Here is a 26,128-nt window from a genome sequence, read left to right on the forward strand (position 1 = left end):
GTCTCTAACTCGATCGTGGAAAAAGAAATATCTAATAATGACGTTACAGACCTTTCTGATATGTACCTAATCTATGTTTTACTTAATGTACTTTTTAGTGTTGATTTGTTAAATAAATACTTTTTGTGAATACTGTAATATTATGATCATTTTATTTCATTCTTATATATACCTTCTATAGCTTAGTAAAGCGTTTCATTGAGACGACTCGTGAAGTAAAAGCGGGTTTTAATATACTTGATATTTTTAAAGGGCTACAAAAGGTGACATTGCTTGTAACTTGTTTGATTTGTAACGATCAAGCTTCAGCTTTATCGTTACGAATCAAACTAGTTACCATTATAATTATCTAAAACTTTTTTTAATTTTTTTTATTCATTATAGGCAAACGCTTGACCGCAATCACACCTGATGGAAAGTGATGATGCGGGCTAAGATGGGACGCGTTTACCTAGAAGATGCCTATTCACTCTTGTTTTAAAGATACCCGGGTTTTAGTTGGTAGGAAACACATATCGTGGAAGAGTATTCCAAACCAGCCCCGGCCAAGCCCGCCCAACCAGCCCCGGCCAAGGCTTCCGCGCCTACGCCTAAGCCCCAGCCCCAGCCAGAGCAACCGCTCCATACATCCGCAGCGACAAACGCTGCGGATAACCTCAAATTAATAGAAACCGTCCTCGCCTCTATTGACATAGTGGAGATGGAAATTTTCGCCCGGACCTTTAGGGAAGATCCCAAAGCAGCCATTACCCAACACTTGGGTCTACTCATCTCCATAAACAACCTTAAAAACCTATAATGGATAGTACAACCAAAGGTAGATTAAAACCCCACTCCTTAGTGGTCGCGTTCTACAACGCGAACGGCCTTATCGACCAAATGGACGAAGTCCGCGAATTTGTATGTGCACATCAAACCGACATTCTCCTAGTGCAAGAGACCTTCTTGAAACCTAGTAGAAGTAATCCCAGAATTGCCAATTTTAATATTGTCAGAAACGACAGGGCCACTGCAAAGGGTGGCACTGCTATATACTACAGAAGGGCTCTTCACTGCACTCCTCTCGACCCTCCTCAACTAACCAATATGGAAGCTTCTATATGTCAGGTGAGTATGACTGGCCATCCGTCGGTCATACTAGCATCCGTCTATCTCTCTCCCTCGAAAGATCTATTAGACATCCGCGCACTCCTCTCATTAGGAGACTCCGTCATCGTGGCCGGAGACCTTAACGCCAAACATCAAAGTTGGAATTGCCGCTCCCCGAACTCACGAGGACGTCAACTCGAAAGACTGACGCACCGCCCCGATCTTAACTTCATAGTTATAGCCCCTGACACACCGACTCGCTACCCAACGACCGACAATTCAACAGACAGACCGGACATACTCGACATAGCTCTTCTAAAAAACATCGCCCTTCAGGTGAGTCCTTTGGAGGTGCTGTCCGAGCTATGTTCAGACCACCGTCCCGTCCTAATGCGGCTAGGACCCCCGCCCACCGCGGCCCCCCCGACCAAAACAGTCATTGACTTCAAGAAGCTCTCAGAGCATCTTAAGTCTATAGACTCAGTGCACATTTCTCAAATTCCTGACATTATAGGTAGCCTAGATGAAGCGCATGCAGCCTCACTGCACCTTACTAATCATATCCGCGATGCTCTAAGCGCCTGCTCCCGACAGATGCCGAACGGTTTCACCCGTCGACAGTTGCCGGACGACGCCAGAGAGCTCATCACCATCAAAAACGCTAAACGTAGAGCCCATGACGCATGTCCCAACGCCGACAACCGGAGAGAACTCTGGAGAGCCCAGAGGGAGGTAAAGGCTCGCCTTGCCGAACTCCGCGACGAACAATGGGACAGGAGGCTGAGCGAGCTCAAGCCATCGCATGTAGCCTACTACAGCCTGGCGAGAGCTCTCAAAGCCGACCCTGTCTCGGCCACTCCTCCGCTTTTACGTCCCAATAAACCGCCCGCCTTTGAAGATGTCGATAAGGCCGAATGCCTGGCCGATAGCTTAGAAGCCCAATGCTCCCCGAGCACCATCTTTGTAGATAACTCCCACATAGAACTAGTCGAAAACAAACTAGCATCTATCTTGTCTTCCGCCCCAGATGGTGATCCAATCCTCCCGACGAATAGCGGCGAAGTTCGTCAAATTATCAAAGAATTTCACGCCAAAAAAGCCCCAGGCCCCGACTCTATTAATAACAAAACACTAAAGTTACTCCCCGATGTATTAATCAACCTCCTGGTTGTCATTTTCAACACCCTCATGGCGGGATGCTCCTTCCCCGACAGGTGGAAAGAAGCTACCGTTATAGGCATCCCCAAGCCAGGGAAACCTAGGAACCTCCCTACTAGCTACCGCCCCATTAGTTTGCTCAACACCCTTGGCAAGGTGTATGAGAAAGTCATCCTTAATCGACTTAGGTCCGTCGTAGAGGAGAAAAACCTCCTCAACGACGAGCAATTTGGCTTTCGAACCAGACACTCATGTGTTCATCAAGTGCACCGCCTCACGGAGCACATAATGTCTTATGCCTGTGTTGCATTTGCACACCTGCCGCCCTCCTCTCTCAAACCTCTCCAAGTCCTACAGAATAAGTTTATGCGTACGGCCACTGGCTCCCCGTGGTACATGCGCAACGTGGACCTCCACAGAGACCTCCAACTCCCGACAATAGCTCATTACTTTAAACAGCTTTCCAAAAATTATTTTGAGAAAGCCATTAGACACCCCAACCCCCTAATAGTTGAGGCAGCGACTTACACCCCTGACCGAAACGACCCCCCAGATAAAAGACGCCCTAAGCACGTCCTTAACGACCCCGACGATCAAATCATGACCGACAATGCACCCTATCTCGTAGGGCTACACAATTCAACCTCATCACAGCGTCTTCGCCGGCGAAGACGAGGTCCCCGATTTCTAACGTCACCCGGACGTGGGCTCACGCCACGGCCTCGGGGGCGTACGGACTAACCAACAAAACCGACAACTCCGCCCATCCCAACGTCATCCTAAGCCGTGGTCCGAGCCTCACAGGAGGCGCCCTTAGGAGGACGTTGCCCCCCGACCTCTCGAATTATTTCTTCGAGCCCTAGGGCTCACCCCCAGGCGGAGCTTCGCGCTCGCCAACTCCCCCGGTGACGCTGTAGCGGCCAATGACATGCGTATGGGGAATGATGACGCAAAACGTTTCGTGCGTTTAGATGGGATGTTTATACTTGTCTATATGGGAAACTATAAGAACTAGCGCGGAGTTGCGGTTCGTTTTAAAGTCCGTGAATTTGAATTTAAATGTATGAAAATCCGGTGCGGAATTAAGTAATTCCGCAGTGCGCGCGCTTCTGTAGTTGTAGTTCTATAGTTCACAGATTTTGCGGGAAAAAAAAACGTACGGACATTTACTGTGGTGCGAGCTAGCTCTAACAGTTTAAGATAATCACTTTATACACTTTCAATGGTCGAATTGCTTAAAGGTTTGCTAAAAATATCTACAGTTGAATACTCATTTGTGATATTTTAAATTAAAAAAAATATACTTATCACAATAAAGTTTAACCTAGTGCGATTCTCTGAAATTGTTATACCTAGTTTATTTCAGCGTTTAAACTATCGTGAGTGATTTCCATTATACATACATATCTCACACCCGGCTTTACTCACGTGTTTAGTCGACGCTAGCCCAACTAAACACATTCGAAACTAGTCGGGCTAGCGTCGACTAAACACGTGAGTAAAGCCGGGTGTAAGATATGTAACTAAGTATAATGTTATACATAGTTTAGTTTGATTTGTAACGAAGGCCATCTAAGTTAAAAGCTCCTTGAAAATATCAGATTCATGAACAGGAAGCCTTAGTGGTTTTCTCAAGTTGTGACTGCAAACACGTCTTGCTAAATGCAAGTGGGAAGGAATGAGGAAGTTTCTAGGCTAGGTTCGATAAAATTTTCATAGATGGCGCTGAATACTATCACCACTAAAGATGAAAAATAATACCTATATCTATTCTATGCTTTAATGTTTAGGTCCTGTCAATCAATGACATATATGAAGAGTAAGAGCTAGCGTGCACTGCAATTTTCCTTACGTTTCTTCCCCACAATATCTGTGAACCTGTCAAAATTTTTGCATCCGATTTAATTTAAAATTTAAAGCATAGATATAGGTATTATTTTTCATCTTTAGTGGTGGTAGTATTCAGCGCCATCTAGGAAAGTTTTATCGAACGTTGCCTGGAAACTTTCTCATTCAACGTCACATTTCCCTCTCCCGTATCCTACTTCACGAGCCGTCTCAGTCAAGCGGTCGTGTCTTGACAGACACGACAGACTGACACCAAAGTGATCCTATAAGAGTTCCTTTTTATAAGAGATACGGAACCCTAAACTGAAAGTTTTTGAAGACCAACCTTGGTGTTCAAAAGCTTTCATCAAAATATGAGGAGGTCAAAGCCGCAGTAAATTTGTATTTTAAAGACCTGAAAGATTTTTTTAAACTGGTATAGAAGCTTAAGAAAGGAGAAGGAAGAAATGGTGTAGATACCTATTGAGCTAAATAGGGATTATGTCAAAAAATAAAAACATTTTTATACGTAGTTCCTGTGTTTTATTGGCCAATTTTCAAACCCATCCATTACAAAATGTAAATACACGTCATCGTCATATGAAGTTAGTTGAACTAGATATTTATCTACCTACACTTCCATATCCATATACCTATTGCAATAAAATATTTAATACTAGATGATGCCCGCAACTTCGTTCGCGTGGATTTAGATTTTTAAAAATCCCTTGAGAACTTTTTGGTTTTCCGGGATCAAAAGTAGCTTGCCCGGGATGCAAGCTAACTCTGTACCAAATTTCATCAAAATTGGATATCCGGATAAGCCGTGATAAGCTAGCAGACAGACAGACAGACAGACGGTCGGACACACACTTTAGCATTTATAATAGGTAGGTACTAGCTGATGCCCGCGACTTCGTCTGCGTGGAATTTGGTTTTTAAAAATCCCTTGGGAACTCTTTGGTTTTCCAGGATCAAAAGTAGCCTATGTCCTTCCCCTGGATGCAAGCTATCTCTGTACCAAATTTCATCAAAATTTGTTAATCGGATAAGCCGTGAAAAGCTAGCAGACAGACAGACGGACAGATAGGTATAAACCCAAAGTGTCTGTATGTGTGTTAGCTTTTCACGGTCCATCCATTTGATCGATACAAAGATAGCTTGCATCCCGAGGAAGAATATCTCACTCGTGTGCAATCAAAGAGTTCCCGCGAGATTTGTAAAAAACTTAATTGACGCGGACGAAGTCGCGGGCATCATTTAGTTTTAAATAAATTTAAGTTGTATAGTTATTTAAACAATGATGTTAAAATGTTTACCTATCTAGACTTTGAATTTAAAAAACAATCCATTTCGATTTATTTTATTCGCAAGATCAATAACTTAAAAACTGCTTTGATTTTCCGGGATAAAAAGTAACCTATGTCACTCTTCTAGTCCTTAACTGTAACCACGCAAAAATTCGATCGTTGCGACGTGATTGAAGGACAAGCCAACCAACCAACAAAATATTATATACATACTTTCGCAATCTTTTCCTGTGTAGGTACATCACTCACGATAGTTTAAACTCTAAAACATTTGCACAACTTAACATTTAGTGTTTATTTCTCTTTCTCTGTTGATAAAATAATTCTGTAATGCTGAAAGTAGAAACTTCTATCGAATGACTCATGAGAATTGATATCACATTATAATTCTAACAGGCAATTCAATCACAATGCCACTAGATCTTATAAAACTGTTAGGTCTTGTTGAAATGCTAATCTTCAAATGACTGGAGTTATGTTTTCACCTTCTAAAGAATAAGCAGAATTTTGGATTGGTTCCAAATTCGAATATTGTTTCCAGCCAACGCAGCCAATGGAGGTCACATATTACCTCTACAGCAGCACCAAAGAAACCACCATGCGTTTCGATGAATTTATTTAAGGCCTAAGACACGGGTCTGCCCACGAAATTCAAATTTAATTTGGTTTTTCACAATTTGTAAACTAATGCGACAAAGTTTCAGTTTAAAAAATAGTCAAAATAATGACTAATTTGTGATTAGTCACGTCAAACTCATTATTTGGATTAATTTCTTAAACTGGACACTTTCAAGTAAGGATTTTTATATAAACCTGTGAAGATGATATTGCTAGGGGCAAAATTTGAATGCCATAAGTCTACTTTGTCGCATTAATTTACAAATTGTGAAAAGCCAAATTAAATTTGAATTTCGCGGGCAGACCCGTGTCTTGGGCCTTAAATGCATCCTTTGAATGACTTGAAAGAATCATTTTTAGGGAACACATTATTACACGGGTGGTTCTATGTACAATTTGCAGAGGCGTAGCAGGTCGCAGAAACAACTATACTACTGCCAAAATTACTTATCTGTATTATAATCGCTAAGTATAGGTAGGTACATTTTTAAGTGGCGTTCTAAAACACATAGATTAATTATTATCATTTATAATAGAAATAGTTTAAAGATAATATTAGCGATTAATCAATCATAACTATCATAATTAGTTTCGAGATTTCAATCACATTTTTTCCCTGGTATAAATAGGGATATCTTCAATAATTGGGCGTTGTTGTTCGCTGCTGCAAGGGTAAGCATATAGGTTTTTGTTATTTTAGGTTACAGTGCGTATTCACACTATATCCTACCAGGGTGGAAGTTGGTATATAATGGTAGTTGTTTTTTTTTTTTTAGTGTTCCGTACCTCAAAAGGAAAAACTGAACCCTTGTAGGATCACTTTGTTGTCTGTCTTTCCGTCTGTCTGTCTGTCTGTCAAGAAACCTACATGGTACCTACTTCCCGTTCCCTACTTAGAATGATGAAATTTGGCAGGTACGTAGGTCTTATAGCAGTCCTAAGGGGAAAAATCTAAAAACCGTGAATTTTTGGTTATGTCACACACAAAAATTATATTGTGATTTGTGGTTTTCTGGTTTTCTGGTTATATTGTGATTTGGGTTTAATAATTTTAGTGTTTTCAATTTTCAAATTAAGATTGTTATCACACATTATATCAAGTGGGGTATCATATGAAAGGGCTTCACTTGTGCATTCTTAAACAGATTTTTATTGATTTTTATGCATCATAGTTTTTGGTTTATCGTGCAAAATGTCGAAAAAATACGACTGTAGTACGGAACCCTCGGTGCACGAGCCTGACTCGCACTTGGCTGTTTTTTTCTGATACAAGTTAGCCCTTGACTGCTCTCACCCAAGTGGTAAGTCATGATGCAGTCTTAGTTTAGCAGTTTCATTATTAAACCCATACGCCTGATCAGTTTTAAAGCGACCAGAACGCTAAATAGCTTGGCGGTACGGTAGGGTAGTAACTAGCCACGACCGAAGCCTTCCACCAGATCAAACCAGGGACAATTTAGAAATTATAAATTCTAATATTGCCCGTGTCGGGAATCGAACCAACGACTTCCTACTTATAAGATCACAGCAATGCACTTTTTATCACGGGAAATGAAAGAGTTCACGCGGGATTTTTAAAAAACCTATAGGTATCCACGTGGACGAAGTGCGGGCGTCATCTAGTACTTACCAGCTATTTTATAAAGATAACCTAGAGCATTAGCTATACTGAAATAAACATGCCAAAATTGCATTCCAATAAGTTCAACAGTTTTGGCGTGTTGCGCGAACAGACAGTAACAGATTTATTTTTAGTTTTCATTAGCTGATACCCGCGACTACATCCGCGTGGAATTAGGTTTTTTAAAAATGCCGTGGGAACTCTTTGATTTACCAAGATAAAAAGTACTATGTCACTCTCCAGGTCTTTATTTATACCCATGCAAAAAATTACGTCTATCCGTTCCACCGTTGCGACGTGGTTGAAGGACAAACCAATAAACAAACACACTTTCGCATAATTTATATGATTATTCTAGTTATGTTTTATTTTTCAGGTAAATCAAAATCGAAATGAAGGTTATTTTTGTCGCTTTCTTGGCACTGGCCGTCGGCGCCAGCGCCTTGCCTGAAGAATATGGACTGGGTAAGTGAAATAGAAAATAGAAATACTTACTTAGAAAGATATTTATTTATCCAAATAAACTTGTGCAAGTGCTTTTGAATCGTTAAAAGACCTACCACTGCTAGTTCAAAACGTCTTGAGAAGATCCAGCAAGAAAGTCGGCGGTTGTTCTTTTCAAATATTCAAATTACAGTAAGTAATGCTATATTGTAAAATATGATTTGAGCGATAAGTCTGTCTGTCAGAAACCTATAGGGTACTTCCCGTTGACCTAGAATCATGAAATTTAGCAGATAGGTAGGTCTTATAACACACGTAAGGAGAAAAATCCGAAAATCGTGAATTTGTGGTTACATCACAAAAAAAATTAAATGAACAAGTTATTATCATTTTCATCTTTCAAAGTAAGATTAATATATCAAGTGGGGTATCGTATGAAAGAACTTTATCTGTACGTTCTAAAACAGGTTTTATTTATTTTTATGCATCATAGTTTTTGAATTATCGTGCAAAATGTCGGAAAACTACGACTGTAGTACGGAACTTGGCCGGTTTTTTTGGTTTGATTTGATGATGATTTTTATTTTGAGATTGCTTATTGCTAATTTTATCTTGTTTATACATTTTTAGTTTTTTTCTCGCTTGGTGTTTTAAAATACCGTATTGCGCCGGGGCGCGGCGTCGTCGTTGAAATATCCAAATATATTTTTCAGAAAACAGGGATCAGCGTAATATTATTGTTGAAAATCAAATAAGAAGAGCGATTGAAGACGTCAGCCAAGCTATCAGAGACAATGGCTTGGACCCCCTGCGGATCAACAGATTGGTGGTCGAAAATTCGCCTGTACCAGGGTAAGTAGCTAGCGGCTAGTCTTTCCAGGGCTATCAGCCGAAATCTTCTTCTACGGGGTGTAATACCTTATACCTATATATTATAGTTTATACCTTAGTCGATTTTAGTTTGTTCCGTGTTCCATAAGTTACCTACCTATAGTCTGATTTTTATTTCCGTGGAATTCTGTCGTTTCTTAATGTTACCAGAGATAAAACAATTCCCACAAAGAAGAAAACTTTAAATATTGTACAAAGGTAAATTTAAGTAGGTACATACATAAATCAATTGCCGCATGTATGTAAGATCATCACTAGAGAACGAATCAACCGATTTGGCCGATTTTCGTAAAGAACAAGGTTTTTTTTTGAAAGAATTTCTTAAAAAATCCTGCATTATAATCTAAGCGTGTACTTTTAGGCACATCAAGATGATTAAAATTAAAAGGAACTAAAAATAAACTTAGAAATGTTCAACACATAAGTCAAGATTACACCCTCAAATCAACCGAGCCCATTGCTGCCAGTTTCCACTTTCCACTGTTAAAGATTGCACCCTATTTTTGTGCGAAGTCATGTCTTAGGGCTTTTTTTAGTTATGGATTTAATGTAATTTGGGGTAAAATCGAACTTCAGGTGATGGTCACACTGTTTTTCATACAAATAACTCCCCTGATGTATAAAAATGTCAGCGTCAGAATTCCACCGAATTAAAAATCAGAGTATAGTTAGCACGATTAGTGATTTTATACTCTGTGCCTAGTTTTTATATGCGTACTATGCCCGTGTGTTGTGGACATAATTATTATTATAAGTATTAATTTCTCATTGGAGACTTTGGTTTAAGTGTTTTTATATTATATACTATCTATATTTCTCATTGTAACTGTTTGTCTCTACAAAATAAATTAAAAAAAAAAGTAATTAGAACGCTAGCAAAAACTTAGCGCTTATCATTATTAATATTATATAAAAGCGAAATACCACTCACTCACTGACTGACTGACCAATCACGATATCTCAGGAACTAAAGCCTACAAAGTTGAAATTTGGAAGGTAGGTTCTTTCTAAGACGTAGGTGTCAGTTACAGAGTTACAAAATGTAATAAGAAACTCGGCGGTTGCTCTTTTCAAGTCATCAATTTACTATATTATTATACCATACTGTACAAGCAATTGCAGCCCCGGGCATTGCTGGAGCGAGTCAAATCCAAGCTTTCTTATCATTTACATATAGTCTTCCACTGTATAAATATATGCTTTTTTAAGAGCATACTTTTAACAGATTTTTTAAACTTGTGTAAAGGCAAGTCCAAAATTGTTTGTGGGATTTTATTATAAAATATTACACCCATTCTCACAAAACTTCACGTTACACGGAGCAAAAATGTAACTCTCGATAAGAGAGGCATTGCGCATACTTTACTTAAACTGTTATGTCTACAGTGTTGACCTAAGGCTGCTGATTGAAGGCCTCGACTGTATTGGCCTCAGCCACATCGTGCCCGAGACCGTGAACTGGAGTACCCTCACTAGCAGGCTCCGTTTGAACATCGCTCTCCCTGGCATCCTCTGTTCACTCCGTAAGTTTTTTTCATTACAAGTCAGCCCTTGACTGCGATCTCACCTGGTGTATAGTCTAGGACCTGAACAGTGACATAGACTACTTTTTATCCCGGAAAATTAAAGAGTTCCCACGGGATTTTTAAAAACCTAAATTCACGAGGATAAGTCGCCTGCATCACTAGTCTTTAAATATATAAAAAGAAAGGGTGACTGACTGACTGATCTATCAACGCACAGCTGAAACTTCTGGACGGATCGGGCTGAAATTTGGTATGCAGATAGCTATTATGAAGTAGGCATCCGCTAAGAAAGGATTTTTGAAAATACAACCCCTAAGGGAGTGAAATAGGGGGTTGCAATTTATGTAGTCCTCATAGAGCATAAGCTAGTATTCAAATAAGAACCAATGCATGGAGAACGCTGGCGAGCGCGCTAATGTTTTTTTTTAAATTATATATGCATTTCAGGTAATTCAGGCCTTGAGATCAACTACGATGGAGAAAAATACGACGGAGAATTACGTGGCGAGTAAGTGATTTTATGTCTTTTTCCTTGAACGTTGCTTTCCTTTAGTCTATAACGAATATTACTCGTCCATTTTTAGGGTTCCGTACCTCAAAAGGAAAAACGGAACCCTTATAGGATCACTTTGTGTGTCTGTCTGTCTGTCTGTCTGTCTGTCAGTCAAGAAACCTACAGGGTACTTCCCGTTGACCTAGAATCATGAAATTTGGCAGGTAGGTAGATCTTATAGCTGACATTTGAGGAAAAATCTGAAAAACGTGAATTTAGGGTTAGATCACACAAAAAAAAAAAAATTGTGGTCATGAACTAATAATTAGTATTTTCAACTTTCGAAGTGAGTGACTATATCAAGTGGGGTATCATATGAAAGGTCTTCACCTGTACATTCTAAAACAGATTTTTATTTATTTTTATGCATCATAGTTTTTGAATTATCGTGCAAAATGACGAAAAAATACGACTGTAGTACGGAACCCTCATTGCGCGAGCCTGACTCGCACTTGGCCGGTTTTTTTAAAACAATTTCTTTAGCCCAAACACTTTTGTTTAGATATTATGGCCTAAGATACCAATGCTGCCAGACGTTACTTATTTCTGAGAAACAATGTTTGGGATAGAGTAGAGCTAGCTAGCATCGACATGAATGACAAGATATATCTGTAAAAATAGTATTTAAGAATCCGTACCCGAAGGGTGCTATCGGGACCCAATTACTAAGCCTTCACTGTCCGTCCATCTGCCTGTCTATCCCCTATATCTCGTAAATACGTAGAGAGTTGAATTTTTTAAATTTCAAAATGGATGGCATGAAAATTAAAAAAAATATGTGTATGCGCGAGTCCGTTTCTCACTAGACAGATTTTTTGTTATCAAACCACATGATTTCCTTTCAGGTTTGAATTGACAAGGCTAGCAGTGACCTTTGATATGCGCATGAACGTAGGCGTCATCTCTGGCATCAGTATACGCAGTTTGGACTTTACCTTGAGGATCCAAAAACTTTGGGTACGTACTTATATTATATATTTTATTTTTATAAAATAATATCTTATATTTGGTAAAAGTTACATATACTGCAAATACAACATCTGAATGACGCTAGTGGTCAACAAACGTTGCATAATTAGGCCACTTGAAGTCAAATGCCACGTTGTAGGTGGGGCATTGACCCCAGTTTTGCACGCAATATATTGCGGGTTTGAAAAATACTAAATCACTAAAACTACAAAATGAGGCAAATCGTTATTGGTATTGGTTTGTGTTTAGATAGTATAACAATAAAATAAACAATAACGATAAGTTTTTGATAGCGTTCTGGTTACACCCTGTATATATTACTCTTTATCTTTATTATATTAGAGAGAGTATCGTATAAATTGTTGCATAGTCAATATTCAATCCATGTACAGAATTTATAGTAATTGTGATTTTCAATTTCAATTTTTTCATAATTAAGCAATTGCTCCATAAATACAAAATGTTATACCAACTTATTTATGTCAAAGATACAATATTGTTATTAAAAGCAATATCAAGCAATTATTAGATATTATTAAATTATTAAGTAAGGTAAAATATTTTTGCATAGTCAATGCATGTACAGAATTTATAATAATATGAAATGTACCGATTATTTATTAAGGATAAATAAAAGGCTTTTTTTATCGTATAAAGATTTTCCCTTGTCAGCAAAAAATAAAAAAGGGTGGTTGCATTGTATTTTATTTGTATCTAGGTAATCTAAATCTGTGGAGACGACCTTAATCTGCTATTCAGTGTAAAAAAGGTTCAAACTATTGTAACAGAATATAGATTATTATTTATCTAATTTGGGTTATGTTACAAAAATATAATTTTATTTATATTGGTTTTCTTTACAGTCTGACTTGGAACTGGTCATAAATAAGCAAGACTACTCTCGTCAAGTGAACGACTTGATCAACTTTAGAATCCCCATATGGATGCAGGTTAACCAGGTAAGCTTTATCACGCTTTATTTCGCATCCCCTCCGGAAGCAATTGACAATTGTGCATTGTAAGGTCTACATCTCCTGAGGATGCTCCGGTGTCGGGGCGAAACGTGCGTCGAGTGTGTTTGGGATTTGTGTGGTGCTGCGTAGTGGTGGTGCGTTTTGCTTGCCTGGTGGCTGCTTCTTCTTGCATGTTTAGCAGTGGGAGGGCGGGCGGTGCATTTCGCATGCTGCATGTTGCACCACACAGATTCGACCTGTTTCAGCGGATTACAGCAAATTAAGCTTTTGGTTCATTGTATATTATGGACTTCCGCAAAGTATCGCCTGCTTCTATACAACATTTTAAATACAAAATTACATCCAAATCGTTAGAGCCGTTTCTGAGTCATCAAATTATATATTGGTTATAAGAATCTTTGACTTTACGGACTTATGTGCGATTTAACCAATTAAAATATCACTTTAACTAACTTAAGCTAGCTTCAACCGTGAAGGAAAAAATCATGCATGCCTGAGAATCCTCCATGATGTTCTCAAAGGTGTGTGAAGTCTGCCAATCCGCACTTGGCCAGCATGGCAGACTATGGCCTAAGCCCTTCTCATTCTGAGTGGAGACCTGTGTTCAGTAGTTGGCCGCCAATGGCGTGATCATAATGATGATGATATAAAAGAATTGCTCGGTTAAAGAATAAATTATATGAGTTTATAAAATGATTTCTGCTAATACATAAATTATTACATTTCAGAATCAAATCGACAAGGTCTTGGGCGATCTCATCATGGAAATAGGTAACCAGATTTTAGGTTAGAGCTCGATCGTGCAAGAAAGATAATTAATTATTAGATAACAATGATGTTACAGCAAGTGTTAATAAAATACTGATATATCCTACGGAGAATGAAGTTTTAACATAGCTATAGTTATGTAATCCCATACAAATGATAGAGGCGAAAATCTCAGTGGGCGTTAACCATTTTGAGTCACCACCCAATCACAAACATGCTTTCTCAAAACATTTGAAATTTCATTAATAAACATACTTTCATTTGTGATTGGTTGGTGTCTCAAAATGGTTAGCGCCCACTGAGATTTTTGCCTCTATCATTTGTATGGGATTAAGTAGCAGAGATAACTAGACTAACTTCTTTCCGCAGCTAGAGTTATAATATATGCTAGTTATTTGTATGTAATCATTGATTTAATTAAGTTACTTTTTGTATTGATTTGTTAAAATAAAATAAATGTTTGTTGATGCATAAGTGTTGTGTTTAAGTATGTTTATTTAATTGAATTGACTTCATACCTCTAATATAATCATAATAATCGTCATCATCTTAACTATACCCATGCAAAAAATCACGTCGATCCGTTGCACCGTTGCGACGTGATTGAAGGACAAACTAACAAACAAATACACTTTCGCATTTATAATAAGAGTACCTACTGATTGATTCAATAGTCTCTCAATACGTTCACACTATCCTAATGACCTAAAAGGAAGTAAATAGATTTATCTTGTTCACCTTGCTTTGATATCAATCCGCGTTCGTAATTTGGTTTTTTTTATCGATTTCGTCCCCCTATCCATAATAAATAATACCCTTATCTAGATAATAATCCTTATAATTAAGATATTATAATGTTTAGCGATGTATCTCATTAGCTCGTATCAGATTAAATTAAATCCATCTTTCGATATAAATACAAGTTGCAATTATTAATGCATCGCTACTTGAACGGGGCAAAGGTAAGTGTGTAAACATATAATTTATAAACCGCCCCTCCTGCAACATACTTAATATTATGTTGCAGGAAGGGCGGTTATATATAAGAATATATTATATTTTTTAATTTCATCCATACTTCTATCGTAATCCATAGTAATATTATAAATGCGAAAGTGTGTCTGTCTGTCTGCAAGCTTTTCACAGCCCAACAGTTTAACCGATTTTGATGAAATTTGGTACAGAGTTAGCTTACATCCTGGGGAAGGATATAGACTACTTAATTCCCGGAAAATTAAAGAGTTCCCACGGGATTTTCAAAAATCCTAAATTCACGCGGACGAAGTTGCGGGCATCATCTTGTACTAGGTATATAAGATCATCATCTTCATCATCATTGTCAATCCATGGGTCACAGACCATGGGTCTCCTCCCAGAGTGAGAAGGGTTTTGGCCATAGTCTACCACGCTGATCAAGTGCGGATAGGCAGACTTCACACACCTTTGAGAAATTTATGGAGAACTCTCAAGCATCTAGGTTTCCTCACGATGTTTCCTTCACCGTTAAAGGAAGTGATATTTAATTACTTAAAACGCACATAACTTCGAAAAGTTAGAGGTGCGTGCCCGATCGAAATCCTGACCTCCGATTAGGAGGTCGGGGAAGCGCGCGATTGTAGTTACTCATGTCTGCCAAAAACCATGAGTGAGAGCGGGGGCACACGATGCGTTGCGGCGGCGGTGCTGCGCCGGAGCGGTGTCGCTGCGTCGTCTTACATAGAAATATCCGTGGCATGTCACACGATGCGCTCCGGCGCCGCGCCGGCGCCGCACCGGACTTCCAACCACCGAGACGAGGCGGGGAAGGGCGAATGCGCTGCGACGTCGGAGCGGCACCGCTCAGTTGTTTATGCGTCACAAGGAAAGACACTGTCCAACTCTGCTACGGCACCGCTGCGACATAACAACGTTGCGGCTCGCCGCACTGATCGTGTGCCCGCTGATACGGTGAAATCTTTGCGGTGCGGCGCCGCAACGCATCGTGCTATAATATAAGCTTTGCATACATAAGCAATGCACTTTAAATCACGAGAGTTCCCGTGGGATTTTTAAAACCTATAGGTATCCACGCGGACGAAGTGTAGGCGTCATCTATAGACTGAGAATGTGTATTTTTATTGCCGCTTTAACAGCAAATACTAAAAATTACAAAATGGCTGCTATGAAAATTAAAAAAAATTTAAAAGTGTTATTTCTTGTACGATGTTACGGAAACCTTCGTGTGCGAGCCCGACTCGCACTTGACTGGTTTTATATTACCTTTTAACCTCATTGAAAAATAGTTTTCAACGATTTTGCATTAAACTCGTTTTTACATTGATACTGATTTAATTCTTTGACAATAGCATTTGTTAGAATTTTCTACCTGGTCTCTTTGTTGTGTAATTTTTTCTTGATGTTATGATTTTTTCTCCAATTTTTTTGTACCAATGGATAGCTAACAAAACGTAGATGTTTTTAAAATATTTCGCAGGATATGTGCGGTAGTAATTTTTACAGAATATTTGCAAGTTATTCAAACAATTAAATTTAAAAATCGAAAACTTGTACAGTTTTTGGGCTGTAATTTTAAAATGCTACAAGATTTTTCTTGTTTCATAACTGTTTACTATTAACAAGGATTACTAGCAAGAAATAAAAAAAAATCTGACACAAACATTGTTCCTTTTTTTATTAATTTTTAAAGTGGCAAACACCTGTTTACCAAGAAAAAATTAAAAAAATGAATAACTTGAAAACGATACACTTTTGCATAAGCACTTTAGGGGTCGTTTGATAGCTAATGTCCTGTACTATAACCCCTTAACGGGATCGTGTCCTATTTTCCTGTAACCCTGATAGGTAACAGTTTTTTTTGATACTTGACGTATAGATTTAGTTTTTATTATTCTAGTTATTTATTTTTCAGGTAAATCAAAATAAAAATGAAGGTTATTTTTGTCGCTATCTTGGCACTGGCCGTAGGCGCCAGCGCCTTGCCTGAAGAATATGGACTGGGTAAGTGGAATAGAAAATAGAAAAAAGATATTTTTTTATTTTAAATAAACTTTTGCAAGTGCTTTTGAATCGTTAAAAGGCCTACCACTGGTAGTTCAAATGCCTTTCCTACGTTAGAAGATCTAGCAAGAATCTCAGCGATTGTTCTTTTCAAATATTAAAATTACAGTATAAATGATTTGAGGGAGACAAATCCACGCTTTTGTATCATTTACATATTGTATAATATTATTGTATGCTTGTTCTTCTATCTTTGTTATGCTGTCTTCTCGGTAGGAAAGGCATTCCGAACCAGTGGTAGATGCATCCGACTATTCGAAAGTACTTGTAAAAGTTTATTTGAATAAAAAAGATTTTTTTTTTGTTTTTTTATCTTGGCTCCCCCAAGGCGTGGAAACGAGGCTGTCCCATTGATTCCAATATGCCTCCGTAGTAGTTGGGCTTGTGGCATCGCCTGTACGATAGCCATGAGCTGCCTTTTTATTCTGGAAAATCAAAGAATTCCCACGGGCTTTTGAAAACCTACATCCACGCGAACGAAGTCGCGGGCATCAGATAGTATCCAAATATATTTTTCAGAAAACAGGGATCAGCGTAATATTAGAAAATAATACTTAGAAAGATATTTATTTATCCAAATAAACTTGTGCAAGTGCTTTTGAATCGTTAAAAGACCTACCACTGCTAGTTCAAAACGCCTTTCCTACGTGATAAGAACCAGCAAGAAACTCGGCGGTGGTTCTTTTCTAATATTCAAATTACAGTAATGCTATATTGTAAAATATGATTTGAGCGATAAGTCTGTCTGTCAAGAAACCGTTCCCGTTGACCTAGAATCATGAAATTTGGCAGATAGGTAGGTCTTATAACACACGTAAGGAGAAAAATCCGAAAATCGTGAATTTGTGGTTACATCACAAAAAATTAAAATATGTTCATGAACAAGTTATTATTATTTTCATCTTTCAAAGTAAGATTAATATATCAAGTGGGGTATCGTATGAAAGAACTTTATTTGTACGTTCTAAAATAGATTTTAGTTATTTTTATGCATTATAGTTTTTGAATTATCGTGCAAAATGTCGAAAAAATACGACTGTAGTACGGAACTCTCGTTGCGCGAGCCTGACTCGCACTTGGCCGGTTTTTTTGTTTTGATTTGATGATAATTTTTATTTTGAGATTGCTTATTGCTAATTTTATCTTGTTTATACATTTTTAGTTTTTTTCTCGCTTGGTGTTTTAAAATACCGTATTGCGCCGGGGCACGGCGTCGTCGTTGAAATATCCAAATATATTTTTCAGAAAACAGGGATCAGCGTAATATTATTGTTGAAAATCAAATAATAAGAGCGATTGAACACGTCAGCCAAGCTATCAGAGACAATGGCTTGGACCCCCTGCGGATGAACAGAATGGTGGTCGAAAATTCGCCTGTACCAGGGTATGTAGCTATCATACTGTCTATCCAGGGCTATCAACCGAAATCTTCTTCTACATATAGGTACAGCTACATATAGGTCTACATGGTCGCTAACTATGGGCCTCATAAGTAAGCTCAGAGTCACTCAGTGGGCGATGGAGAGAGCTATGCTTGGAGTTTCTCTACGTTATCAAATCAGAAATGAGGAGATCCGTAGGAGAACTAGAGTAACCGACATAGCTCAGCTGGTTGCGTACTGAAGTGGCAATGGGCAGGGCACATAGTTCGTAAAACCGATAGACGTTGGGGTCCTAAGGCGCTGGAATGGTGACCTCGCACCGGAAGACGCAGCGTTAGAAGACCCCCCCACTAGGTGGACGGACGACTTCAGACGAGTCGCAGGAAGTCACTGGATTCAAGCAGCGCAAGACCGTGGGCATGGGCAAGTCCCTACAATAGACCTTTGTCCAACAGTGGACGTCTATCGGTTGATGATGATGATGAACGCTAACAAAAACTTAGCGCTATTATTAGTTATTAGTACTTAAACACAATCCAATGCCAATAATCATTTGCTTTATATTTGTAGTTATTCATTGATTTTTTCAAAGTTTTAGTGATTTTAGTTTTGGTGATAGGGATTTTTCAAACCGGCAATGCAACCCGTGTGCAAACTTAAAGTCAATGCCCCGCCTACGATACGGCATTGACCCAGCGGCAACTATCTACGCAACGTCCGTTGACCTCTAGTGTCAGTAATATCTGCTATATACGTTACGAACTTTAAAAAAAACACAAATCACAAAAAAAACCTTTTTTGTGGTATCTTATCAGTAATCATCAGAATTATCACCTGTTTTTATTTTGGCTAACAACACCTTGTATGGAGAGACTTGTCTTGACTGATCTATCAAGTATCAATGCACAACCTACGAACCTACCTACGAACCTCGTAAATAACTGGTAATGTGTGGTACAGCTTTAAAAATAAACGTTTTTTCTTTCTTTCTAAATTATTTGGATTAGAAAACTTAAAATTTGACCAGTAGGTTTCTCTTATAACATACCTACCTATAGGCATTTACCAAGATAGAATTATTGGAAATTCATGGGTTAGTGTTAATAGATGAAAGTTTGTATAAAAGTCCGTTATTTTTAACCGACTTAAAAAAAAGAGGAGATTCTTAATTCGACTGCACGTTTTTTTATATGTTTGCTACGCGATTAGTCCGCCAATAAATGAATTGATTTTAATGATTATTTTTTTGTTTGGTAGGTCATCAAAAGTAGTCCCATATAAAGAAGAGATATAGAGAAGATCTGATGAATATCTTCAAAGATTTTGCACTAAAACTCCATAGTCCCAGGGTCTTCACGTTATATGGAACAGAATACTCTCGATAAGAGAGGCATTGCGCATACTTTACTTAAACTGTTATGTCTACAGTGTTGACCTAAGGCTGCTGATTGAAGGCCTCGACTGTATTGGCCTCAGCCACATCGTGCCCGAGACCGTGAACTGGAGTACCCTCACTAGCAGGCTCCGTTTGAACATCGCTCTCCCTGGCATCCTCTGTTCACTCCGTAAGTTTTTTTTTCTTTACAAGTGTTAGTCCTTGACTGGAAACTCACCTGGTGGTAACTGGTAAGGGATGATCCAGTCTAAGGTAGAAGCGGGCTAACTTGGAAGGGATACGGAAAGCTACCTTGGACAAAGTATTAGTTTAGCCATCCAAAAAGCATCCGGAAGGTAGGAATCCGAAAGGAGATTTCCGGAACAATATTTAGTTTCAAAGTTACACGGAATCCAGTATTTGTAGGTACGTGACAGGTCGAGATGACAATCGGGGTGGGGACGCCCCGCACACCCGCACAGCCCCTACGCTTATCCGGTGCAGGATAGCGTGGGTGACCTGTTGCGTACTTTACAGCCGTACTCAGTTTCGCTAATCGTTACTTTGAGTCAAAACGAGACAGATTTATGTGAGAGATATAGCTCTGTCTCGTTTTAACTAAACTTAAGTAACGATTAAGCGACTCTGAGTACGGCTGTTGGACATTTTTCCGGAAATGTGGCAAACCATTGATCGATCACAGCTGATATCTTCTTCTATAATATAAGAATGAATCACTAAATGTGTTGGTCATCGCAAATCTCGAGAACAGCTGAACCGATTTCGCAAATTCTTTTTTTATAATATTCCTGGAAGTACGAGGATAGTTCTTACGGAGAGAAAAATTAAAAAAAAATTATCGACTGAGGCGGAACGAAGTTCGCCAGGGCAGCTAGTTAGTTTTTAAAACGTGCTTACAAAAATTCATTGAGTTTGATTGGTTAGTCAGTATCAGTACCCATATTATAGATGTGAAAGTGTGTTTGTTTGTTGGTTTGTTCTTCAAACACGTTGCAACAGAGCAACGGACCGATGTAATTTTTTGCATGGGTATAGGATAGGACCTGGAGAATGATATAGACTACTTTTTATCCCGGAAAATTAAAGAGTTCCCACGGTTTAAGAAAATCGAAATCCACGCGGATAAGTCGCGGGCATCAGCTTGTCTAAATATATAAAAGGAAAGGGTGACTGACTGACTGACTGACTGACTGATCTATCAACGCATATCTCAAACTACTGGACGGATCGGGCTGAAATTTGGCATGCAGATAGCTATTATGACGTAGGCATCCGCCAAGAAAGGATTTTTGAAAATTCAACCCCTAAGGGGGTGAAATAGGGGTTTGAAATTTGTTAAGTCCACGCGGACGAAGTCGCGAGCATAAGCTAGTATTCAAATAAGAACCAATGTATGAAGAACTCTGGCAAGCCTCAATAGCTCAACGGGTTAAGGAGTGGACTGAAAACCGAAAGGTCGACGTCAAACCCCGCCCGTTGCACTATTTTGTCGTACCTACTCCTAGCACAAGCTTGACGCTTAGTTGGAGAGGAAAGGGGAATATTTAGTCATTTAACATGGCTAATATTCTTTTTTTTTTAAAAAAAAGCGCGCTAGTGATTTTTTATATATATATTGTTAGCGCACTTATAATAATTAATTAGGTATCTCTGACAGAAGTCACGTGATGTGTTGCATCACCATCTTGAATCGATTGGTATAAAAGCGAGTGTTTGATGATTCTTAAGGGCAAGGCAGTCTGTGTTCACCCACAGACTCATATTTTGTGTTTAGGTCGCCGTTCTGATTGAGTGGTTTCAATAGCAATTGTGCCCTAATCAAGTTAATATTGCAGTAAGGTTATTATGAAAGGCAAAACTCTCGATAAGCCGCTGTGTTTCGCGGTTAATATTTAACTTCACTTCTGGTATGTTCATAATAGGTATATCCATTTCAGGTAATTCAGGCCTTGAGATCAACTACCACGGAGATAAACATGACGGAGAATTACGTGGCGAGTAAGTGAACGAAATTCTGTGCGATTTTATGTCTTTTTACTTGAACACTGTTTTCCTCTAGCGAATATTACTCAATCAATCAGCCTATTTGCGTCCACTGCTGGACATAGGCCTTTCCAAGAGCACGCCACCACACACGATCCTCCGCCTTCCTCATCCACCCACTTCCCGCTATCTTCTTAAGGTCGTCAGTCCAGCGGGTTGGAGGTCGTCACACACTGCGCTTGCTGATGCACGGTCTCCACTCCAGAACACGTCTGCCCCATCGGCAATCGGTTCTGCGGCAGACGTGTCCTGCCCACTGCCACTTCAGCTGGCTAATTCGTTGGGCTATGTCAGTCACTCTGGTTCTTCTACGGATTTCCTCGTTACGGATTTTGTCCCTCAGAGAGATACCCAACATAGCCTCTAGAATATTACTCGTTCATTTTTTTTTTCAAAATAATTGGGTATTTGACTCTAGTATTACTATTTGATTTTTTTATTACTTTATTATAAGCTAGAATAAAAATAATGACGTAAACTGAAAAGAAACTAATTAAATCGATCAAATAACAAAAATTTTTTTTTTTTTTTTTTAATACAATAAAACTTAGAGCTAGCCTTATCTAATTACTATACAAAAAGTTGTAAGCATTTCAATATTTCTGATTAGACAGAGATAGCGATACATCAGTTTGACTCCTGACCTGTATCTCGTGAACCGTAATAGTTAGAGAGTTGAAATTTTCATAGAATGTGTGTTTCTATTGTCGCTTTAACAAAAAATAATAAAAAGTTAAAAGGTTTACTGCCGTACTCAGAGTCGCTTAATCGTTACTTAAGTTTAGTGAAAACGAGACAGAGCTATATCTCTCACATAAATCTGTTTCGTTTTATCTAAACTTAAGTAACGATTAAGTGACTCTGAGTACGGCGGTTACTATTAAATTAATAAGTATAATTAAAAAGAATCTTTAAAAAGAGAAAAGAGAATTTTCACTAGACCGATTTTTTGCTAACAAACCCCATGCCTTCCTTTCAGATTTGAGTTGACGAGGCTAGCAATGACCTTTGATGTGCGCCTGAATATAAGCGTCATCTCTGGCATGAGTATTCGCAGCTTGATCTGTACCTTGAGGATTCAAAAACTTTGGGTACTTGTATATTTTTTATCTATACTAATATTATAAAGAGGTAATGTCGTTAAGTTTGTTTGTAGGGGGTAATCTTTGGAACTATTGCACCGATTTTAAAAATTCTTTCACCAGTAGAAAGCTTCCCTGAAGTACGAGGATGGTTCTTACGGAGAGAAAAATTTAAAAAATTTTAATCGACTGTTAGGCGGAACGAAGTTCGCCAGGGCAGCTAGTAGATTATAAAAATCTCTTACAAATAGAGCTTACTGTTTTATATCTATCACTTAGAAAGAGATAGATAGAGAGATATAATATATGAGAGAAAGTATCGTAAAAAGAAAAAATGAGAAAGGGCAGTGGCGTTATTTGTATTGATTTTCTTTACAGTCTGACTTGGAACTGGTCATAAATAAGCAAGATTACTCTCGTCAAGTGAACGACATGATCAACGATAGAATCCCCACATGGATGCATGATAACCGGGTAAGCTTTATCCATTTAACCGTTTTTTAGGGTTCAGTGCCTCAAAAGAAAAAAGGAACACTTATAGAACCACTTGGTTGTCTGTCTGTCTCTCCGTCTCCCTTGTCTGTCAAGAAAACCTTTAGGGTAGGTACTTCCCGTTGACTTCGAATCATTTAATTTGGCAGGTAGGTAGGTCTTATAGCACAAGTAAAAGAAAAATCCGAAAACTGTGAACTTGTGGTTACACCACAAAAATAATAATTAAAATGTGTCGTAACTAATAATAATTAGTATTTTCGACTTTCAAAGTAAGATGAGATACAATACTAAATTGGGTATCATAATATGAAAGGACTTTACCTGTACATACTAAAAAAGATTTTTATTTATTTTTATGCATAATAGTTATTGATTTATCGTTCAAAATGTCGAAAAACTACGGCTGTAGTACGAAACCCTTGGTGCGCGAGTTTGATTCGCACTTGGCCGATTTTTTAATTTATAAACTAGCGCTTGCAATCAGACCGGCTGGCAAGTGATGGTGTATGACCTAAGAGTGGAGCGTGCTTGCCTAGAAGATGCCTATTCACTCTTGACTTAAAGGTCAATATGTCCTTATAAAGGTCAATTCAAAAATAGGTAAGTATTTAAAGCTGTGGAACTTGTGGTTCTTATGACAAGATCATACTCCCACAGATTCGGAAAGCATATTCAATTGAGAGGAACCTAGTAGAGTACAGAAGTTGTACTTCTTTGATCTTGATCAAAAGTCGGTTTTGTGATAGGCTACATAATGAGTTATTAAAATCGGACGCGCAGTTTTCCCCCCGGTGACGCTGTATCGGCCAGTAGGGCCTACGCAGCATAGTCAAACCGAAACTACGCGTCACGAGTCATTATTCGTCTGGCTCTCGCCAAATACTCTTCTCAGTAGTGATTCTTTAACCACCTTCGGCTCTTGGCGAAGGCGGTTCTAATTAGACACGGGGTGTCGTACTGTAGGTTTTATTATTGTTGTTATAAACTGTGTGGTTTCTGTTGTTTGAGGTTATAGTACTAGATGAGGTGTTCTAGGTTAGATGGTCTATAATTCAGGAGTCAGGAGGAGGAGGAGAGGTGATGTGGAGGCGATCTAGGTAGGGCTGTCTAGTCTCATTGGAGACGTTGGTGTCATGACTCATAGGTAGTGAGGGTTGCTATAGTTATAGTTGAGGATAGTTTGTGTAGTCTCTTGTAGTGACAGAATATTGTTAGTGCGTCAACGAAGGCTTGGTTAATCTAATATGTTGTAATCCTGACTTATTAATCATCACAATATTATGAAGGCGGCGGCAGCCTTAGCCGTCATATATATATTATATAGATTTCTGCTAATACGTAAATTATTACTTTTCCAGGATAAAATCGACAAGGTCTTGGGCGATGCACTCAAGGAAATTGGCAACCACATTTTGAGTCGATCGTAATCCTAAATGATAAAGGCGAAAATCTCAGTTGGCGTTAACCATTTTAAGGCACCACCCAATCACAAACATGCTTTCAAAAACATTCGAAATTCAATTAGAAAACATACTTTCATTTGTGATTGGTTGGTAACTCAAAATGGTTAGCGCCCACTGAGATTTCTGCCTCTATCATTTGTATGGGATTAAGTAGCAGAGAGATAACTAGAGTAACTTCTTTCCGCGGATAGGGTTATAATATGTGCTAGTTATTTGTATGTAATCATTGATTTAATTAAGTTTCTTTTTGTATTGATTTGTTAAAATAAATATATTTTGGTGATGCATAAGTGTTGTGTTTAAGTATGCTTACTTAATTTAATTGACTTCATACCTCTAATATAATCATATAATAATGATCATCATCTGAATGAGAAGGATTTGGCATGGCGAACTACACACTAACGAAGTGCGGATTGGCAGGCTTCACACAGCTTTGTGAGCATTATAGATAACTCTCAGGCATAATGTTGATTCACAGACAAAACTAATCTCACAAGGCGCCACAAGAGGTTGTAGCTCCATCGGTAGAATGACAGCTACAATGTCACGATCGCAATCACCTCTGATTGGTTGAAGCTTGATCACTATTGGCTACAATGCATTTTTGCAACAAGAATCGCACAAATTCAGCCTAATTGGGGTTGTAATAATGATTGATGCAGATTTTACGTAATCGACCTACCGGCCAATGCAAGCTGTCATCTTCATAGTTTCTTACGGTTCCACAGATGATGTACAGTCAAAGGTCAAAACTCGTTTAGCATCTTAAGGAGCGAATTCGCTTACACTGCACGGCACGCTTGTGCGCACATCTGAATTCTGTGTGTTTGTGTGGCGTGTTTATAGAAAACGGTCATAAGTGCGACTGGTTTTTGATGCAATAGTTTTGCGGAATTGCTATTCGAATTCGGAGGCCGACCGTACCTCTGCCGTACCTCTATGGCCGGTTCGCTTATGCACCACCTGTCGGGATAAATTGGCAGTTTGGATGCTCATTGTAATAAATTCTTATGATGTAGTAGGTTCTAAATTCTAATCATCATTACCTCTATTATAAATGCGAAAGTGTGTTTGTTTGTTGGTTTGTCCTTCAATCACGTCGCAACGGAACAACGGTTCGACGTGATTTTTTGCATGGAGAGTGACATAGGCTACTTTTATCCCGGAAAATGAAAGAGTTCCCACGGGATTTTTAAAACCTAAATCCACGCGTACGAAGTCGCGGGCATCATCTAGTGCTTAGTAATGTTTTGAGGTTTAACCGACTTTAAAAAAGGAGGTTATGTATTCGATCCGTAGGTATATAAAAACGAAGGTATGTATGGACAGATGGCGCTAAAAAATCTTTACGTGCTCTATAAGGATCCGTAAGGAAACAGAGCCAACTTCCTAACTCCAGGCTCGGGCTAGTATTTAATACAATAGAATTTCTCAGCCGAAAAACCCAATATCTAGCTGT

At 38.7% G+C, this 26,128-nt stretch overlaps 2 protein-coding genes across 4 annotated transcripts; both read left to right on the forward strand.

Moving 5' to 3' along the window:
- The first annotated feature begins 6,549 nt into the window (after window positions 1–6,549).
- Window positions 6,550–14,086, forward strand: LOC138404782 (uncharacterized). 3 transcript variants are annotated; one of them, XM_069509824.1, is made up of 8 exons: window positions 6,550–6,674; window positions 8,000–8,088; window positions 8,781–8,919; window positions 10,345–10,481; window positions 10,932–10,992; window positions 11,883–11,994; window positions 12,870–12,965; window positions 13,709–14,086. In XM_069509824.1, exons 2-8 carry the CDS (start codon window positions 8,016–8,018, stop codon window positions 13,769–13,771), a joined length of 681 nt encoding a protein of 226 aa, XP_069365925.1. In that variant the 5' UTR covers window positions 6,550–6,674; window positions 8,000–8,015; the 3' UTR covers window positions 13,772–14,086. The 3 variants fall into 3 exon arrangements, with proteins under 3 accessions (XP_069365925.1, XP_069365924.1, XP_069365926.1); XM_069509823.1 differs by lacking the exon at window positions 6,550–6,674 and adding an exon at window positions 7,800–7,866; XM_069509825.1 differs by lacking the exon at window positions 6,550–6,674 and having other exon boundaries at window positions 7,830–8,088.
- Window positions 14,087–16,661: 2,575 nt separating this feature from the next.
- On the forward strand, window positions 16,662–24,630 carry LOC138402295 (uncharacterized). Its single transcript, XM_069498440.1, has 7 exons — window positions 16,662–16,745; window positions 18,051–18,189; window positions 19,616–19,752; window positions 21,521–21,581; window positions 22,606–22,717; window positions 23,087–23,182; window positions 24,562–24,630. Exons 1-7 carry the CDS (start codon window positions 16,673–16,675, stop codon window positions 24,628–24,630), a joined length of 687 nt encoding a protein of 228 aa, XP_069354541.1. The 5' UTR covers window positions 16,662–16,672.
- The last annotated feature ends 1,498 nt before the right edge of the window (window positions 24,631–26,128 follow it).

This window comes from Maniola hyperantus, chromosome 4 (genome assembly GCF_902806685.2).
Source record: "Maniola hyperantus chromosome 4, iAphHyp1.2, whole genome shotgun sequence".
Lineage (NCBI taxonomy): Eukaryota > Metazoa > Arthropoda > Insecta > Lepidoptera > Nymphalidae > Maniola > Maniola hyperantus.

What these genes read in the sequence shown, in the direction of transcription:
- LOC138404782 (XM_069509824.1), top strand. Translation starts at nt 8,016, where the DNA reads ATGAAGGTTATTTTTGTCGCTTTCTTGGCACTGGCCGTCGGCGCCAGC. An exon ending in GACGGAGAATTACGTGGCGA is followed by an intron (nt 10,993 to 11,882) that starts GTAAGTGATTTT and finishes ATTTCCTTTCAG; the next exon opens with GTTTGAATTGACAAGGCTAG. An exon ending in TGAGGATCCAAAAACTTTGG is followed by an intron (nt 11,995 to 12,869) that starts GTACGTACTTAT and finishes TTTTCTTTACAG; the next exon opens with TCTGACTTGGAACTGGTCAT.
- LOC138402295 (XM_069498440.1), top strand. Translation starts at nt 16,673, where the DNA reads ATGAAGGTTATTTTTGTCGCTATCTTGGCACTGGCCGTAGGCGCCAGC. An exon ending in GAAAATTCGCCTGTACCAGG is followed by an intron (nt 18,190 to 19,615) that starts GTATGTAGCTAT and finishes TTATGTCTACAG; the next exon opens with TGTTGACCTAAGGCTGCTGA. An exon ending in GACGGAGAATTACGTGGCGA is followed by an intron (nt 21,582 to 22,605) that starts GTAAGTGAACGA and finishes CCTTCCTTTCAG; the next exon opens with ATTTGAGTTGACGAGGCTAG.